The sequence below is a fragment of the Procambarus clarkii genome, chromosome 88 (assembly GCF_040958095.1).
Source record: "Procambarus clarkii isolate CNS0578487 chromosome 88, FALCON_Pclarkii_2.0, whole genome shotgun sequence".
NCBI lineage: Eukaryota > Metazoa > Arthropoda > Malacostraca > Decapoda > Cambaridae > Procambarus > Procambarus clarkii.
The window spans coordinates 21,706,347-21,725,897 of NC_091237.1; the positions used below are offsets into that span (position 1 = coordinate 21,706,347).

General features: G+C 35.8%; 1 protein-coding gene across 23 annotated transcripts in view; it reads left to right on the forward strand.

Annotated features, from left to right (window-relative positions):
* LOC123745760 (protein tramtrack, beta isoform) overlaps positions 1-19,551 on the forward strand; it is a 149,460-nt gene that overhangs the window by 53,400 nt on the left and 76,509 nt on the right. Inside the window, exon 6 of one of the 23 annotated variants that reach the window (XM_045726621.2) lies at positions 16,939-19,248. The exons of 21 other annotated variants lie outside the window; for them this stretch is intronic. In XM_045726621.2, coding sequence (XP_045582577.1) covers positions 16,939-17,292 — 354 coding nt within the window. In that variant the 3' untranslated portion in view covers positions 17,293-19,248. Of the gene's footprint in view, positions 1-8,161; positions 15,677-16,938; positions 19,249-19,551 lie in introns of those variants that run through there. One more of the 23 variants, XM_045726624.2, reaches the window with a different exon arrangement.

Below are 19,551 nucleotides of genomic sequence, written 5' to 3' on the forward strand. Positions count from 1 at the left end.
GGGATCGAACCTGGGACCACAGGATCCCAAGTCCAGCGTGCTGTCCGCTCGGCCGACCGGTTGTGTGGAGGGAAGGGTTGTGTTGGTTGGTGAATCTCTCTCACGACATATAGTACATTGGTTGTAGTGGCGAGCATTTGGTTATGTTGGCTGTATAGAAGTCTAAAAATTAGAAGTCCAAAATTGGTTAATTTTTGTAGAAGAAAATCAAAGTTCAACTTCTTGACAAATTTATAATGGCAATTATTCTATTAACCACTGCACTGCGCCAAACGACAAATGCTGTTTTGAGAGTTGTCCGTGTTTTTTTTTTTATTAGGCTATTTTTTAATGTTTTCATCACTATGTTTTAAAATGAAAATAGCCGAGTTTGGAAATATTTTGACATTAACTTTACCTGAACATTTATAAAAGCAACAAAAATATGTTCTTGACAATTGCACTATGAAGCTTTTGCCAAAAACAGGTGCGCAGTGCAGGGGTTAAAAAGATAATGCACACATAGAAATGGTGCAAACAGCTTGTTGGCTTTTAATCTATCTTGTTTGTGTTCAGTATAATATATCATGCCATGAGGAGGATGCTCAAGATAGCATTGTACATCGTACCGTGCTGAATCATAGAGAAAATTAGAATTTCTTCGATAAATTTTAAATATATTTTAAAAAGAAGTAATGTGAATGATGGTTACACATAGAAACCCAAGTATAGGCACAGACACATGTATATAGTAAGCTTCATGGTAAGACTGTAAAAAAAAAAAAAAAAAAAAACTGCTTTATACAGTATATCATTTTTCCTTTCAAGGTCAAGGACAGTGTGGTCAGTTTTCAAATTTGCAATTACCTAAGTGTAGTTACAGGATGAGAGCTATGCTCGTGGTGTCCCGTCTTCCCAGCACTCTTTGTCATATAACGCATTCAAACTACTCACAGTTTTGGCCTCCACCACCTCACTTAGTTTGTTCCAACCATCTACCACTCTGTTTGCAAAACAATTTTTTTTTAATTTTTTCAGCACCTCTTTTTTTTTTTAGCTGAATCTGTCCTATCTTGTGCGTGAAGTTGCTGGTTTCAGGAATTCCTCTTTGTCAGTTTGGTCTATTCCTGTTGGTATTTTGTATGTGGTGATCATATCACCTCTCTTCTATCTTCTAGTTTTGGCATGTTTAATGCCTTCAGTCTTTTCTTGTAACTCTTGTTCTTCAGTTCCAGAAGCCATTTTGTAGCATGCCGTTACACACTTGAATATACTGTATATTCATATGCATGAATATATAACTAACTATATATATATATATATATGCAGTTATATATTCATGCATATGAATATATAACATGAATAATATGATGTATATTATCATGTTAATATATAAGATGCTTTTAATTATATGGATGGTGAAATACTAAAGAAAGTGTTCATGACTTTTGTGAGACCCTATTTGGAATATGCAGCTGTTGTATGGTGGCCAAATCTCAAGAAGCACATAAATAAACCAGAAAAGATGTAACGGCATGCTACAAAATGGCTTCCGGAACTGAAAAACAAGAGTTACGAGGAGAGACTATATACTGTATACATATATATATATATTGTATATACATATACAATGTATATGCACATTGACCGATATGGTGCACCGAATCGAGGTTGTACTGTACTACAATACACTTAAGCAGAACTAATACAACATATCCTCCTATAGTACTGTATGTTTCAGAAAAACTAAAAATAAATATACAGTACGGTCTTGTAAACATCAAACTTCTCTTCATTCTTAAGGTTTAAACCAATTGTTTTGGTGTGTACAAGAATTTGGAAATACTTAATTAAGAACAGTTTAAAGAGATTGGTTTAATGAAGCTATGAGAGTACTGTACATGGTTTAGATAAATGTGGAAGCAGTTATTGTCTCAGAATTTTGCAACATAAATTGTGTTTGGTCAAAATTGGGCTCTAGGGGGATGATATTTTTGGAAGTTGCTTATTTTCATTGTGGAAGTATCACAAGGATGACCACAGTTTGAGTACTGTATTTATGCATCAGACAGCAAATTTGTATTTGGTATGGCGAAAGCAATAGAACTTGTGTGAATTATCTGCACCAGCACAGCAAACAATATGTAGGTTGAAGGTTCACTTGGGTGACATGAAAGTTTACTTGGAACTGGATATTAACTTGGGTGACATGATAGTTTACTTGGAGCTGGTAACTTGGGTGAGGTGAAAGCTTACTTGGAGCTGGATGTTAACTTGGGTGAGGTGAAAGTTTACTTGGAGTTGGATGTTAACTTGGGTGAGATGAAAGCTTACTTAGAGCTGTATGTAGTTAATTTGTATAGATAATAGACTGAACATTCATTAGGTTGTTGTAGAAACCTTGGTGTTTACATTTGAAATATCTTAAGGTAAATTCAAACTTTAAAAGCTAGATAGGAAGCTTCTGTGAAAATCTATAGAGACTTTGTAGTACGGTATTATAAAATATCTGAATTGGAATGCAGTTTGACCTAAGATGTAAGAGTTATATAGTATAAATGTATAGGAGTTACATGAACAGTGGAAGTTGCTCATTAATATGAGTATAATGCTGTGCCTAGAACACCGCTGCTACCATTTATAAGAGAACTCCAGTGCTCTATCACGGAACTCTTTATGTACATCTAGCACTCGCCACTGCCACCACTGGAGTTGATGAAACACTGCTTAGAGATGGTACACCAAGAATTGAATGACCTTATTAAAACCTGAGGACTTTAGCTGCCACCACCTCCATGAAGTATAAGTATACTACTCATGAATTAGATTTCCTTTGGGTAATTACTACAGTATTTTATCTTTAAGTGGCTCATGAAGGAAAACCATAGACAGAAGTGATTTTAACATTCATCTCTCTCTTCATAATTACAGTACTGTAAGTGGGTTTTATCATTACTTGTTAACCACTGGACTGCACCACTCATTATATTATGCAACACCCAAGTGCACATGAACAAAAAGTAATATTGTTAAAATGCATTCTTTGATCTGGGGGAAGAGGGGGGTAGACAAAATTGTATGCATCTTACTATGGCCACGGTGAAGCCTGAAAGTCTTGCGAAGACGTCATGATTCGTGTGCGCCTATCGAGCGGTACCCCCTGGGGTGGTCACCACAAGCCAGCCGTCAGGCAGGAGTTGCTGCAAATATATTTTATCTTTATTTACATATTTATTTTAATGTTTCTGATTAGTATTTCTCCGTTTTTTGTAGTAATATTATTGAATAGTATGTCTTTCGAGAAACTGATATAATAAAATGTGTGAAACATTGCAATGCTCAAATATATTCATGTCACTAAGATGCATTTATATTATTTGGTTAGAACAATACAACATTCTATATTTGGTGTTATTATATTGTGTGCACACTTTATATATAAATATAGTTCTGTGTGTACATTTTTATGCACAGTTGACAAACATTAAGCCATTCTGATGGATGTGGTAATGAAAGCCAAGGACAGCATAGTGGCACACATACTACCGGCATAAGACACAAAATTCATCATGTTATACCTGTACTCTGCTCACCGCTAATTTTTGGTAAAATGTTGTAATTATTATCATCATTCTAATAACAATAGTGTGTAAATTGATAAATTTATAAAATAAAATGTGTGGAACATTGCTTATACATACTCATATTAGGTTTTATATTAGTGACAATTATTTTATTCACTGAACAAGAAAATGGTGCTTTTCTGTTATTACACTGCATGTATATTTTTATTTATATAACTTTTTAAATTTTTGTGCACCAAAACATACCTCTAAGCTTCTCTGATGGGCTCGCACACACAGCATAGCATCAACACGCTAGTCAGCTGACACAACACCACCTGACTCGCCATAATGCCTCCACTGTAACATGCCTATCACTACTCTAGGCACATTGTTGTTGTTATTATTAGCATCTTGGTCAGTAAGTCCAGAATAGGAATATTTTCCCACTAAGTTATTTTCTGAAGGGGAATGAGGTTATCCATGATGCAAGGCTACACCAAACAATGGCAGTGAGTTATGGTTGTACTGCACCATGCTGTGAATATCATCAACACCGTTGTGTTCACTGATATCTGAACACTGTACATAGTTTTTATTACAGCATGATGTTTTATGATACTTTCATTTCAAAATAATAGCAGTTACCTATATATTTTGTCATTTTCAAGTGATGCAGTGGATACAAGCTGAATAACTGTGCAGACCTGTGGTGCAGTGGTAAAGTATTCGCCCAGCGCTTCGCAAGCGCTTTGACCTGGGTTCGTATCCTGGCTGGGGAGAAATGACTGGGCGCCTATCCTTAACTGTAGCCTCTGTTCATCCAGCAGTGAATGGGTACCTGGTTGTTAAACGATTTGGCGGTTGTATTCCGGGTAAAAATTAGGCTTAAGGACCTGCTTGAAACGCTATGTGTTCTTGTGGCTTTACAAGAATGTAAGAACTTGTATATACTGTATAAATAAAATAAAATAAAATAAAAGATATAAATAAAACTGTTGCTAGCTCATGCTGCATGTGCCAACCTGGTTTGCTCACTCAGTAATGATGCCCTCACACCCAGGAACAGTCTCCCTGATTTTTTTCAAATGGCTCCTGTTCGTGGAGGCCTGAGAAAGCTGACGTGAGCCCCGTGTAGCCATGGGAGTTTCAAAATCTTACATTGTATCCTACTACTACATATGATGGGATGCACAATCTGAACGGGTTTTAGCTACCCCATCATGTGCCGGGAGGCACAGTCAATGTGTTAATTTAAAACGATTTGATAATTAGTTTAGCGTATGTGATGCATTATTGATATGCTGGAGAATCAGTAGTAATATTAGCAATATTAGTAATATTAGTGTTTGTAATTATGTGCACCATAGTACAAATGTTAATGTACTGTACTAAGAAATTAGATAGAATTTGGTAATACTTATTCTCTTTATAAGAGTCCAAGAAAAATGAAGCTAAAAATCAAACTTAAATATTCCTAGGGGTTAGCACACACATGTACTATATTAGACTTCAGATAGTGTGTATTAAGCCTAGGAAGGTTAGCAGATGGGGTGAGGGCTTGGTGACTGCCTATTTGATGACAGAAGGGAATCCACTGATACTTTATTATTTTAATTTAACAGAGAGTTATTGAACACAATTTATATCCTAAGCTACAATTACCTTGGGAAGTGATTTTGTAATACTCAAGGTTTTGTAACATGAGATACAACATAACCTTAGTCACAGCCCCTGAACCATAGGCTGGATGGTGGTGCTTGCTTTCCCTCCAAGAATTTCCACCACTGGCAATGCCAGTTTTCAAATCTCACTGCCTCTTTTGTTGAATGCCAGGGTATATATATCGGTGCTCAGGAACAGTGGCTTGTTGTGGTAAGCACCCACCAAAGAATTTCATTGTTTTTCTGCGTTTTTGGTTTCTAAACATAAAAGTTCTTATTATATATCATGCCATGGGTCCCAAGAAAGTCAGTGGTAAAGTTCAACCTAAGAAAATAGTTGTGAGGATGACGATAGAGGAAAAACAAAGAGATGTGATGTCTCACTACAGACAAGTATTAAGATGTAGGGAAAAACAAGTGTCTATAGACTGGTTCTTAGTGAGACAAGCAAGCAGTGAGCCACAACCAGGTCCTAGTGGTATGCCTGCAAAACGTAGGAGAGAGAGTACCCCAGACATGTCATCAGTGCTTGATATTATAATGTAAGGAAACTCCCCTCCCAAACACTAACATATTTTCTCACCATCTTCCATAACCAACAAGTCCTCAATAAAGGTATGGTACCTGTACAGTATAGCAACAAAAATATGAGTAGCATTCTGTATAAAATGTATTTTTAAGTTAATATTTTAGGGTATGGAGCAAATTAATTTAATTTACATTATTTCTTATGGGAAATTCGTTTTGGTTGAAGACTTTTTTTGTGTACGATCCGTCTCTTAGAACGGATTATAATCGTAAATGAAGGTATCGCTGTATTCTATATTTTATACGTACTACTGTATTTGGAAATTATTTTCCTGGAATCACCATTATTCATCGAGAAACTAAGTACACTATCACATTAGGTAGGTATCCCCCTATCCCCTTATAATTTGCACTTTAGTCTATCCAATGTCTGGAGAATACATTTGCATATCAGTTTTGACCTCAAAGAATTTGTAAGGCAGTGCATAGAATATCCCTATTGCCCTATTGTTATTAGGCCATATAGGCAGATTTTAGAACCATATTAAATTTCATTGAGAGGGAGGGGTGGGGGCAGTGATGTTTGAAATTAATAAGCATTGCTGGAAAAAAAAAAAAGGTACCGTAAAGACAGAACTCGACTAGTATCTCTCTCATCTTGTAACTACACTTACAGGAGTAATCTTAGTTGCCATATGACAGTGGCAGCCACAAGCTCCTGGTGCATGAGCAACCATTTTGGAGGAAGATTTGAATTAGTGATTTTTATATTTTTTCCGGCAATGATTGTATACATAACCTTTAATTTACTGGGATGTGTTTAAACTTATATACATAACCGTGTGTGGAATATCTATACAACTTTAGTCCAAGTGGGATTAAAGTTCTGTAAGATATGTTTTATTTTTGGCTTATTTTTGGTATTTTTTCAATCGCCACATCATGGAAGCATAACTCTTTCATTAAAATGTGTTTACATGTTAGTCCATTTATCCTGTTGTCCACTTGACTGTTTTGTCTCCCTTCACTCCCATTCTTCTACTGACTTAGTTACCAGTACATACATACAAGTTGCTTAACAAGCAAAGTTTTCCTAAAATTACATATTTTTCTAACTTTTTTCTTGTGGAATGAGAAATGCTTTTCATTGTATTATATTGGATTAAAAATTTTGTTGAGTTAAAACTAACAGAAATTTTATCAAACCTAACCCAACCTACCTAACCTAACCTAACCTAATACAGTATAACCAAGTCAGTAATTCGTGCTCGTAATATAATAAATATTTATTGTTAGAAAAAACCCAGAAAGAAACATTTGAAAATAATGAAAATTATTTGGCCTGTTAGACAAATGGGAGCTTGCATACTAGCCCAAGAAGTGTGGTTCTGGCTATTAGACTTGACATGCACACATATTGGGGTGGTAGAAGACAATATGTAAGCAGATGGGCAGCCTTACAGTGTTCCTTGGGTACTACATGTCCTATTCTTCGTGGCTGAGGGACCCTAGAAACCTAACCAGAGGTTGTACCTCATATATTATTGATTAAAAATATAAATAAATAAAATAAATATATATATAATGTGCAGGAAATCCACAGAGAAATGGGAAAGGAAGATGAACGTTTCGGCCGATGAAAGCCGTTGTCAACACCTGACTGTTTGGTGTTGACAACGTCTTTTATCGGCCGAAACGTTCATCTTCCTTTCCCACTTCTCTGTGGATTTTCCGCATGCAAATGACCAGTGTTTCGTGATACTTATTTTTGTATATTGACAATATTGTAGATAGCACTGCTTTTTTTGTCTTGGCTATGTAGAAGCCAGCACCTTCAGTATTTTTCCATAGTGCTTTTATATCTAGTCTATTTTACTTGTTAATCCTATGAGCATTATTTTTTAAGTAAATGTGACATTATTCTTATAGTAAATGTTGCTGTTGTATTTTTCATAGTGCTGAGAAACTGAGAGTTCTTAGATTTTGTATCTTTATATATCTCCTGATTAATTGTGCCCTGATAATGATTATCTTCATTGTAGACTTGTGTTCTGCTCCTGTTATCAGTACTTGTCATTTCTCTTTTGTTAGTTGCAGTGTCGTAGTTTAGATTTATTATCAAAAGCTTATATATGTACTTGAGTGTTAACTAATAATGGGACAGCTCTTGTTCTACTGTTTTTTCTTTGGCATAGATTTGTTGTTCTGGTTAGGTTTTTGTTTGATCTTATTCTCCACTCTTTAACATTGGTCTTCTTAGTTTATACAGTTATAATTATCAAGGAAGTCTTATTAAAACTACTAACAATCTTTTGTGTTAGGGACTCCAAATTCTATTGACCAACACTATGGAAATTTGTTATATTTTCTTTCTTTATTATAAATTGGCTTGAATTAGTTTTTTGAGAGCTGGGCATCCTCCAACAGGGAGTGTGGGCCAGCATCAGGAGGAAGGCACGCGGGAGAAGGCCGGGTGCTTTCGGTAGTTACAACAAGAGTAGTAATGGTGACAACAAGAGTAGTAAAGGTGACGCCAAGAAATGCATTCACTTCAGGAACTGGAATAGCCATGTCAAGAAATTTGAGTGCATCTACTGCAGCTATTTCACCATTACTTCAACTAATCTCTTGAATCACATGAGAACTCATACTGGGGAGAAGCCTTTTGCTTGTGCTCACTGTCCTTATCGGTCAACTCAGAAGGGTAACTTAAGGACACACATAAACAAACATCACTTTGAAGTATCTATGAAAAATAAAACATAAACATGTAATAGTGTTTTAAGTTTTTTGTTATAATGGGCAGCCGTACCTGGCCAAGTCCACGTAGTATAATTATTAGTGAGACATCAGTGTTGTGCAACATCTTGCCGAGTACTTCAGTTTATCTACATACTTTTTGCCTTGAATTATAGCTTAAATTTGTGTGCAGATTTAGTCATACAATTGCCAAAAATGCTCATATATTATTTGTTTGGAGATTGTTTCCATTTAGAGTGAATTCTCCAAGATACTATTTAGCATTTTTCCTCTGAAAGTAGAATCTTTAATCCTTGCACCTCTTAGATTTAACAACATGCAAGATTTTCCCCAAGTGGCAACACTTCATTACCATACCTAGATATCAAGGTCACTTTCAGGGCTACTTTCAATAAAATGCAATTTTGTCTTCGTGATAATTTAAAGGTTCCTTCCATTTTATGTGAAGTCTTACCATGCCAAACTGAAGGCTTTATCAAGCAAGCTGAATTGAAAGCTAATCATGTCAAATTGAATGAAGGCTTTTCATGCCAAGCTGAATGAAGGTATTTCATGCCAACCTAATGAAGGCATTCCATGCCAGGTCGAATGAAAGCTTTTCATGTCAGACCAAATGAAGGTTTTTGACACAAGCAGAATGAGCACTTCCACCATATTGTTTGTGGTGTTTAGCAGCTCAGTGCAGATTTGCGTGGTTTTATACCCAGGATGTTGGCAAATAAAACTGATGTCATTGTGTTGTGTGAGTGCTGGATGCTTTACTTGGTGTTAGTATCTGAGGTCCTGGTACTGTGTTTGTGTCCTCTCTAGCATTTGACCGAGTTGGTGGTAGAGTCTTGGACATTTTTAGCCATTCTTCTCCGCCTCTTGCAAAAAAATCATCCTGGTAAATAGTGTTGTAGCTGCTTTCGTCGAGGCGGTCTGTCGGTTTTATTTACTTGGTACCCATTACTGTATATGAAAAGCTGGACATTCTGTGTTGAAACATTCATTTTTATTTAAAGAGTTCTTGCACAGTTCTGGGTGAAAAGATCACAGCTTTTGGTACATTTACCTGTACTGAGAAGGTTGCTGCACTTTCTGGGATGATCATGTTTACATTTTCCATTTGTTCTTGCCAATATCCCATGTATCCAATACCTCATTTATAAAATCAGCAGGTTTTGGGTACTTGTTTTGTTTGTTTCTCTATACCTGACCCTGGTGCCAATATCACGTCTGGCTCTGGCGCTAATACCGTGCCTGACCCTGGCGCCAATATCGTTCCCAGCTCTGGAGCTGGGCAATATCCCTCAGCAGTGCAGTACTTTGAAATGCATTTTGCTGCGGTTCATATAAGCATTATATATATTTACCTGGGGCCCTGTAACACGGTGATCTATGTCCTTGGCTAACAACTGAGGGATCCGAGTTCAATCTCTGGGCAGGATAGAAACAGTTGAGTACATTTCCTTCACCTGATGCATCTGTTCATGTATTAGTAAATGGGGTTTCCAGGAGTTCGGCAGTTGTTGAGGGTTACATTCAACAGATGGCAAGTAGTTGGCCGAGGAGGACCTTGGGTAGCTGAAGTACATACAGGCATCCTGTCCCCAACAACAGGAATGATATATTTCTCTCCAAATATTGAATACTAATTTAATACTAAATTAAATATAAATGATAATTGGTTTTTAATTTAGTTTACTACCCTGCAAACACACAGCATAACGGTCCCTATGATTCCCGTGTTACAACTTGTAATAAAGTTGTTACATCTTGTTATAACATTTTTATGACGTATTAGAACGTTGTTGCAATTGTTAGAAGGTGTTAAACCTTGTTTGAACGTTGTAGTTTTGTCGTGTGTTTGGCGGGTAAGGAGTTTGCATTCATTTTATAACTGTATACATCTCACAAGTATTTATATAAATTGAATTACATATTCATATTTTCATTTTAGGTTCAGTTATCATTACTGTATTTTATATTTAATGCTCAAGGTTTATACTTTTCATGCATACAGTATTATGAATTGACATTTAGATTAAATTAATTCGGACTCAAACAATACTGTATAAAACTGTATAACATTTTAAATGCATGGATTATATTTATGTATGAACAACTACGGGATCACCATAGCCCGTGCTACTTGGAATTTTTTGTTCCAAGTACTGTAGCTGAGTCTAAAACTGTACAGAGCAGAATGAGTGATGGTTAGGATTTTACTTATTACCTTACCTTGTGACGATTTTGGGGCTCAATATCCCCGCGGCCCGGTCCTCAACCAGGCCGATGCCTTTGTTAAGGAAAAATTTATTCCTATATCGTACAGGGTGTCCTTGAATTAGCTATCTTTCTACTTAATAGAACTAATGCATTAAAAACAAACATAATTTCATGCTATTACCTAGTTTTGATACAAAAACAGATTTTTAAATCATAAGTCGAATCTTTGAGAACTTTCTGAATGTGCTCTATCTTAATCTCTGCATATTTCAACTAACTTTAGCGTTGTGAAACACAGTTGTACTGATCCAGTTCTTTTAAATTTGTTCACAATTTCATGAATCACTTTGTACGACTGATACTGTGAAATTTCCCTGTAAATCTTTGATTTCATTACATCACAGTCCTTTGATATGAAATGTTACAGCAAAGGTGCATTCTTGTGTATTCATTATTAGGGTTAGCGTTATGAAAAAGTGATAATTAAAAAAAATTCGTTTATAACACATTACACATCAATAAACATGTTTTTTTTTTTTACTTTTTTATTTCCAATTTCATAGAAATAGATAGGTAATTCAGGGACACTGTATAGTAATTTAAATTTGCAATTGAAGTGCAAATATTGTAATTTTGTTCACAATGAGTGAAAGTTGTGTTCTTCAATGATTTTGTTTTCAGTTTGAGATGGTGTGTATATATTTGAAGGCGGTTGTTAAGCCATAGACAGCGGTTATCGTCATATGTTGATTCATTAGGTAATGGGGTTATTGTCGTATAATAGTTAAACAATCAATGTATGGGAGGGAGCCGGTCGGCCAAGCGGACAGCACGCTGGACTTATGATCCTGTGGTCCCGGGTTCGATCCCGGGCGCCGGTGAGAAACAATGGGCATAGTTTCTTTCACCCTATGCCCCTCTTACCTAGCAGTAAATAGGTACCTGGGTGTTAGTCAGCTGTCACGGGCTGCTTCCTGGGGGTGGAGGCCTGGTCGAAGACCGGGTCGCGGGGACACTAAAACAAGCCCCGAAATCATCTCAAGATAACCTCAAGATATGGGTTTTACATAATTTAAACTATCATTGTCTTGGTTGCACTTGTCCAAATAATTGGACAAGTGCTACCAAAATAATGTTGACATATATTTGTAAATAAGTTGTACAAAAGTAGAGTTCTTATTAATGGTGTAGGCATTGAGAAGGGCCATCGAATGCAAGAGGAAAAATCTGGTAGATCAGATAAAGATATGAGAGTTCTGGAAATAGGTAGTTGATAGTTTTAATTAGGACATAATTCTAATTTATATATGTAATTTTATGGCTTATACCTCATGATACATGATGTAGTTATATAAAAATTAATCACAATATCGCAAATTATGTTGGCATTTTTAAATGTTTAGATAAAATCTGTTGCATATACTGTACATAGAAGTACGAAGCTGGAGTGTAGAGTGTTTGTGACACTTTGAGCTATATTTAGCAGAATATACTTTTAAGTAATATTGAGATGGAGATCTCAAGTTCTGGGAGTCATATAAATCATATCAAATGAGTACTGCACCATACTTGGTAGTTGGGGTCTACTACTCAGGTACACTATATTGTGATTTTATTCTTTATTTGACTTTCACATCATGTATTATGTCAGGCTACAAAGTGCATTAATGGCCCTTTATTATTAGAACTGAATTGTGAAGATTAGGCTTAGTTACACTAATGCTTTTATCATTATTTATAAATATTTGCTCCCACAAGTGTAGCTTTTATGTTACTTGAAGTTGCTGCGTGTTTTTACTGGGGAATTGGAAGACACTTTTAGTCATACTTTAGGCGAGAAGATTTTATTGGGAATTTAATCTGTACCGGACCTGGTTTTATTGCATCACTTTTATTAATGGAAGTATATTATCTCTATCAGCACTAATAATCCAGGTGTTGTGGTAATGCATGTTTGCAGCCACAACATTGGCATTGCAAAATCTTTTAACACAATCTACTTCAGTTGTATCTTAATTTTTATTTATGGATTTCCATTTGCATTTTTAGTCATCTCTTCATACTTTCATTGATATGGTTTTCCATTTTTGTTTTCCTTGACTTCCTTAATTTGGGTATTCATACAATAGCAACTGAGAGTTTCAAAATGTGACAATCTAAGTGTGTAATTACCTGAGTATAGTTACAGGATGAGAGAGTTACACTTGTGGTACCCTGTATTCCCTATGAAGCACTGTCATACCAAGCTTTGAATCTACTGACAGTTTCGGCATAAATTACCTTCTCACTTAAATTGTTTCAACCATCTAAAACCCTGTCCATGAAAGATAACTTTTACATATATTTCTTGGCACCTTTGTTTCCTTAACTAGAATCTATGGCCACTTGCTCGTTAAGTTGCAGGTTTCTTAAATTCCTTCTTGTCAACTATATTCCTGTATTGTGTTAATGGTGTTAGATTTAAGTAAATAAAATGGGGTTTTACAATTCAGCATAATATTTTGTATAATATTACTGATATAGAAATTTTTTGATTGCATCATTAACCCTTAAAATGCAGTGGTCATGTAATTACCTAAGTGTGTTGCAGGATAAGAGCTATGCTCATGATGTCTCGTCTTTCTGGTACTCCTTGTTATATGATGCTTTGACACTACCGACAGTGTTGGCATCCACCGCTGTTGATCTTCTAGTGCAATGCGGTCATCATGTGTCAATTTATGTTTTGTCTCAAGGCACTTGTCAACACCTGGTGCTCGACTTTGCTCATGCCTCCTGATTTATTCTCCGATGTTTTATTGATTGTTTTATCACTTGTTTTTCTTCATTTACATTCACTGAGAGCTTTTCATATTTGCATCATACATTTAAAACCCAGACAATAGTTATTTAAATCATATGATGATGACCGCATTCCTCTAGTAACATTCATGACGATGACCACATTCCCCTAGTAACATTCATGACGATGACCACATTCCCCTAGTAACATTCATGACGATGACTGCATTCCCCTAGTAACATTCATGACGATGACCACATTCCCCTAGTAACATTCATGACGATGACTGCATTCCCCTAGTAACATTCATGACGACCACATTCCCCTAGTAACATTCATGACGATGACCACATTCCCCTAGTAACATTCATGACGATGACCACATTCCCCTAGTAACATTCATGACGATGACTGCATTCCCCTAATAACATTCATGACGATGACCACATTCCCCTAGTAACATTCATGACGATGACCGCATTCCCCTAGTAACATTCATGACGATGACCGCATTCCCCTAGTAACATTCATGACGATGACCACATTCCCCTAGTAACATTCATGACGATGACCGCATTTCCCTAGTAACATTCATGACGATGACCGCATTCCCCTAGTAACATTCATGACGATGACCACATTCCCCTAGTAACATTCATGACGATGACCACATTCCCCTAGTAACATTCATGACGATGACCACATTTGCACCATGAAATGGTAGGTTTTTTCCTTGGGTCAAGGTAAACCACATTTCATCCACTGACCTATTATATCCATATTTGCATCATACATGTTTAGTTAGTTTAGTTCATTTATTATGCGCCCCATACCCATCTTGTGGGCGGTAGTGGAAAGGGTTACAGAGGCACATAATGGGCTCAGGGACTGAACCCCACAATTCATTTAGCTAAGCAAGTTACAATCTTGATGAGCTAGTTATAAAATTTAATATAAGTCGTCACATCAACAATGGGTTCGAGATCGACCTCAAGTACAGGTTCTAAATTAAGCAACTGACATATGTGGAGAGCTAGTGTCACAATTTATATGTTTGTCCTGCACACTGCCCCCCATCCAGTGGGCAGCGGTGGATAGGTTACAATCACTCAGTTACTACCTGCAGTTAGCAAACTGGGGATATTTGGCTAAAATTTCTGGTAGCAGATCATTTTGAATGAAATATTTACACATCGCTGGAACATTGGTTATAGAATTGTCTCTAAATTCACGAAATTAAATAGTATCATACATGTAAAACCCAGACAATAATTGTTTAAATCTTCGTGTGATGATAACCACATTACCGTGTGAATCAACACTTGATAGTAATGGCTGCATAAGGGTTAAGTTCACTTTCTCGTATGTCTAATTTAACTTTGACCTAAGTATTGGTAATTTTTTGTGAGCAAAGTGGTATAGGGATTGAATCAATTTAAATGAGAGGGTAGTAGATGTCAAACCCATTGGAAGTTTTAAGTCATCATATGAGTGAATCTAGGGATGATATGAAGTCTTAAATTGTTAAGTGAGATAGACTATAGGGAAGACAGGAAGTTTTAAATCATATGAAAAAGATAATAGGGAAGGTGAGAAGTCTTAAAAAGATTTTGAGGAAGACAGAACATTTTAAATTGTCAAATGAAGATGATAGTGACGAGAGAGACTTTGATATTATCATATGAGAAAGATTATAAAGAAGATGGGATATGATGTGCATAGCATTCACAACTACACTTGATAATTATGCACTCACAGTGTAAACCTTTAATTATGCTATGCTCCTTGTGATACTCAGAGACAGCTTTGAGATTAGTGAAGTTATTTCACTGAAGAAGTCAGTTCATTATTTAGTCTAGTTCATGTGTGATGAGATTGTGAATGTATAGTAAAAAAATGTTTTATATTTCTTATTTTGTAATCATATCAATATTTTGAGCTGTAATAAATATAAGTAACAAAAGTACTGAAATGTATCTTTATTTGCTAAAAACAAAAACAGTTCAGTATTTAAAGCGGTGATTTTTTTTCCTTTGACCAATTTAATCCTGTCTAGTTGTTAAGGTTGTTAATTAAAAGACATAACAAAAAACATTTACTTATTTACATATTTTTATGTGTACTTGAACAATGTAGTTGTTCCTGTGTATGCAGTATCAGGATATTTTTATTATAAATTGTTTCACATGTTTGTATCTTTTATTGCTACCTCTTTATTCTTTCCCAAGATCTGATTTCTGTTTTTCATTTTGGAAATACCAGCCTGAATTGACCTAACCTAACGCTTTCTCTTTCCCCCTCTTCTTCTACTTCAATCATCCACTCTTACCCATCCTTTTCTCTCCTGCCCTTACTTCTCCTCTTCTGTGCCACCACCCTTACTCCTCCTCCATCTCGTATTCCTCCCTCGACTCTTCCACCCCTACTCCTCCTCCCCATCAACCCCCCATCTATTCATCTCATCCCCCCCATCTCTGCCACCCATACTCTTTCTCCCTATCTTCCCCACCCATAATCTTCCTAATTTTTTCCACTATTCACATCTCCATCTATCCTACCCCTACACCCTACCCCTACTCCTCCCCTACCTTGGGAAATATTGAAGGTTGCTCGAGGTACCTGCTTGGGGGGGGGGTGGACCTGAGGGCTTGTACCTGCTTAAGGTAATCTGGAATTTTGATGTTAAGCATCCTCGAGATAGAGAAAAAATGTCAACCAGCCATTTTAGTTTTAGGCACTACAATATTTGCATACACAGATGTCTTCAGAAATGTTTGTCCGAATCTGAAACAGTTATGCTAATTGCTGATTGATTTAATGTCAAATGACTCATTGGTTTCTGGTTGGTAACTGAGCCTGCATCTTTGTATATTTTTTGTAAACTTGCAACAACTGGATTTTATGTTGGTTTCCAGGTAAAGACTTTAGAATTATGCTTTGTGTTGACTTGAAGTATAAGTATCTCCTTATAATCATGAAGCAAAGTTTCTTATAAAACTGGGAGAGAGTAGTACCCTCATGTTCACTTACAGATTTACAGAGACATTATTTTGTTGTTATTAGTTTTCAGGAAATAAGAGATCTGGTAATGTTATGAATAAACTTGTACATGCAGCAGGGCTTGGTGGTGTTGAGAGGGTGGGAAGAGGAAATAATAAAGGGGGTGCAGGGACGAGGAAAGGGGAGCATAACACGAAGGTGAAGAGAAAGTATGGAAAAAGACTGTGATTTGTTATGTTAAGAATCATAATACGTATTGTTTTATCGCAAGATATGCTTGCATAGAAGATCGGAGATACCGTTCTAATGTTATCGAACCATATCTAGTTCTAATATTTTATCAGCTTTTCCTTATAACTAGGCTATTAAACCACTAAAGTTGCATTTTTATAACAAAGTAAAATTCCTTACTACTATTGAAATCTGTTAGTAAGATGGGCATCCCTTACAGGTGAGGCTGGACAGTGACGTTTATAGGAGTGACGGGAGAATAACCACAAGGCTGGAAGTGGCCCCTGTCACCGCTAGCAAGATGCATCAGTGTATCTACTGTGCATACTCCTCTGCCAAGAAATTCAATCTTGATAACCACATGCGCATTCATACTGGAGAGAAGCCATTTTCTTGCCCACATTGTCATTATTGTTCTAGTACTAAAGAAACTCTAAAGAGACACATATTAATTCACACAGGAGAGAAACCATATGCATGCAGGCACTGTCCATACCGCTGTACTCAGTGGGGTTCTCTGAAAAGTCATGTTATGACTCGTCATGCCATCAGCAGAAAGTTTTTCAAAAAGTAGAATTGAAAAAGTATATACTGTATCTGAGATTCCTTATATTTTTATGAGTTCAGTAAAGCAGTAACTGGCAATATTGATGTAGTCTTCGGCAGTGTTTCCACACTGGATTTGGATATACAGTACTCACTGAATAGGTTATACTGTGCCTAGTACTGTACGAGACTGCATAAAATATACAGTATTTGTATATAATTTCTCCTGAGCTGCTTGAAAAGGAATGCAGTACTTGTCTGGTAGACAAGCAGCACTTCGTGTGATGTTTAGGTATAAAAATTACGAAAAGTAATAAATTACTCAAGCGCTCCCAAGATGATTTATAGCGAAATGAAGATACATAAGTTTGTCATTCATCTTTTTTGGGGGGTTTAATGCCTTGCCTGAGTTCATATGCTAATGAAAAAACTGTTCTATAGTGGTCAGCTATTTTAGCTAGCAATTGCAGGCTGATATATATAGAATCAGTTATATATTTATACATAATAAGTTATATAAATAGTTATCTTGTCACATAAATGTTTATATCAGCTTGCAAGTGCCAGCAAAAATAATTGACAACTATAGAACACTAGTTTCACAAGCATATGAACTCGTGCAAGGTATGAGAATAGAGAATTAAAATTATAAAGGTTATCAGTCTGAACTTGACAATGTGATTGTGGAGACTGGCATCTGAAATTCTGTTTCTTACAGTATCTCAATTTATTATCATTATTATAAATATAAATTCACTATAATTATTTATTATTTATTATTTACAATTAAGTGCTGTTAAGGTGATGCAGTTAATACTGTAATTGTTCTTGATAAAGAGCAGCATGGCGTGAGAAGGGCACATAAGTGGCACATCTTGTCAAGAGCATCTGATAATCAGTCACTGGTTGGTCAGGTGTAGTCTAGTAGCACTGTAATGTTGTAATACTTGTTCACATTACAGTAGCACTGTAATGTTGTAATACTTGTTCACATTACAGTAACACTGTAATGTTGTAATACTTGTTCACATTACAGTAACACTGTAATGTTGTAATACTTGCTCACATTACAGTAGCACTGTAATGTTGTAATACTTGCTCACATTACAGTAGCACTGTAATGTTGTAATACTTGCTTACATTACAGTAACACTGTAATGTTGTAATACTTGCTTACATTACAGTAACACTGTAATGTTGTAATACTTGTTCACATTACAGTAACACTGTAATGTTGTAATACTTGCTCACATTACAGTAGCACTGTAATGTTGTAATACTTGTTCACATTACAGTAACACTGTAATGTTGTAATACTTGCTCACATTACAGTAGCACTGTAATGTTGTAATACTTGCTCACATTACAGTAGCACCGTAATGTTGTAATACTTAATACTTGTTCACATTATAGTCGCACTGTAATGTAATGCTCACTTTATAGTGAAGTGATAGCAGTGAAGTTTAACTAGAATTTTGCCTAGTAATAAGCAGTTGAGCAAACCACAGAATAGACTTGAATTACCATGTTTTATGTATGCATAATGGAATTCTACAGTATTCATAATTACTAATCGATTATTTTTTAAAATACTCCTTAAAATATATTAAAAAAAAGTATTGTACAAATAATACGGAAGACCATATATGTTCTGTAGACTTACGAATAAGGGTTGAATATTTCGTACATGTACTGTAGTTTAAATATTCATTGTGTGTTCACCCACCAAAGTGATTTCTAGATCTATAGTCACATGTTGTTTAAGATTCAGCTACTGGGAACAAAAAGTTCTAAGTAACACGGACTATGATGAGCCCGTAGAGGACTTACCTGGCACAGGAGCGGGGCTGTAACTGTGTATAGTCACAGTCCCAGAATGTTTATACAGTGATGTATGTTGTGATTGTGCAACTTGCGCTAGCTCTGAATTATGAGTCTTAGGACGACGGACATTAAACATGTTATTAAAGAATCTTAATCATAATGCTGTATATCATAGCCTTAAATTAGGCATCTACTAGTACTATGGATTTTTTTATGTCATTCAAGTGTTTTTTCTGTGAAGCATTCCTGCAATATCTGACTTTTTAAATTTAAGCTCTTAATTTATCATTAGAAAAATTATGCTTGCAATTGTAGTCTTGAAATATAGCAAATATAGATTTCATATAGAATGCCTATATGTGGTAATAAAACTGAGCTTACCATTAATATTAAAACCAGTGTAGACTACAGTATTAAGAAAATTAAAAATTCCGATACAGTATTATAAGACTGAAACTTAGCA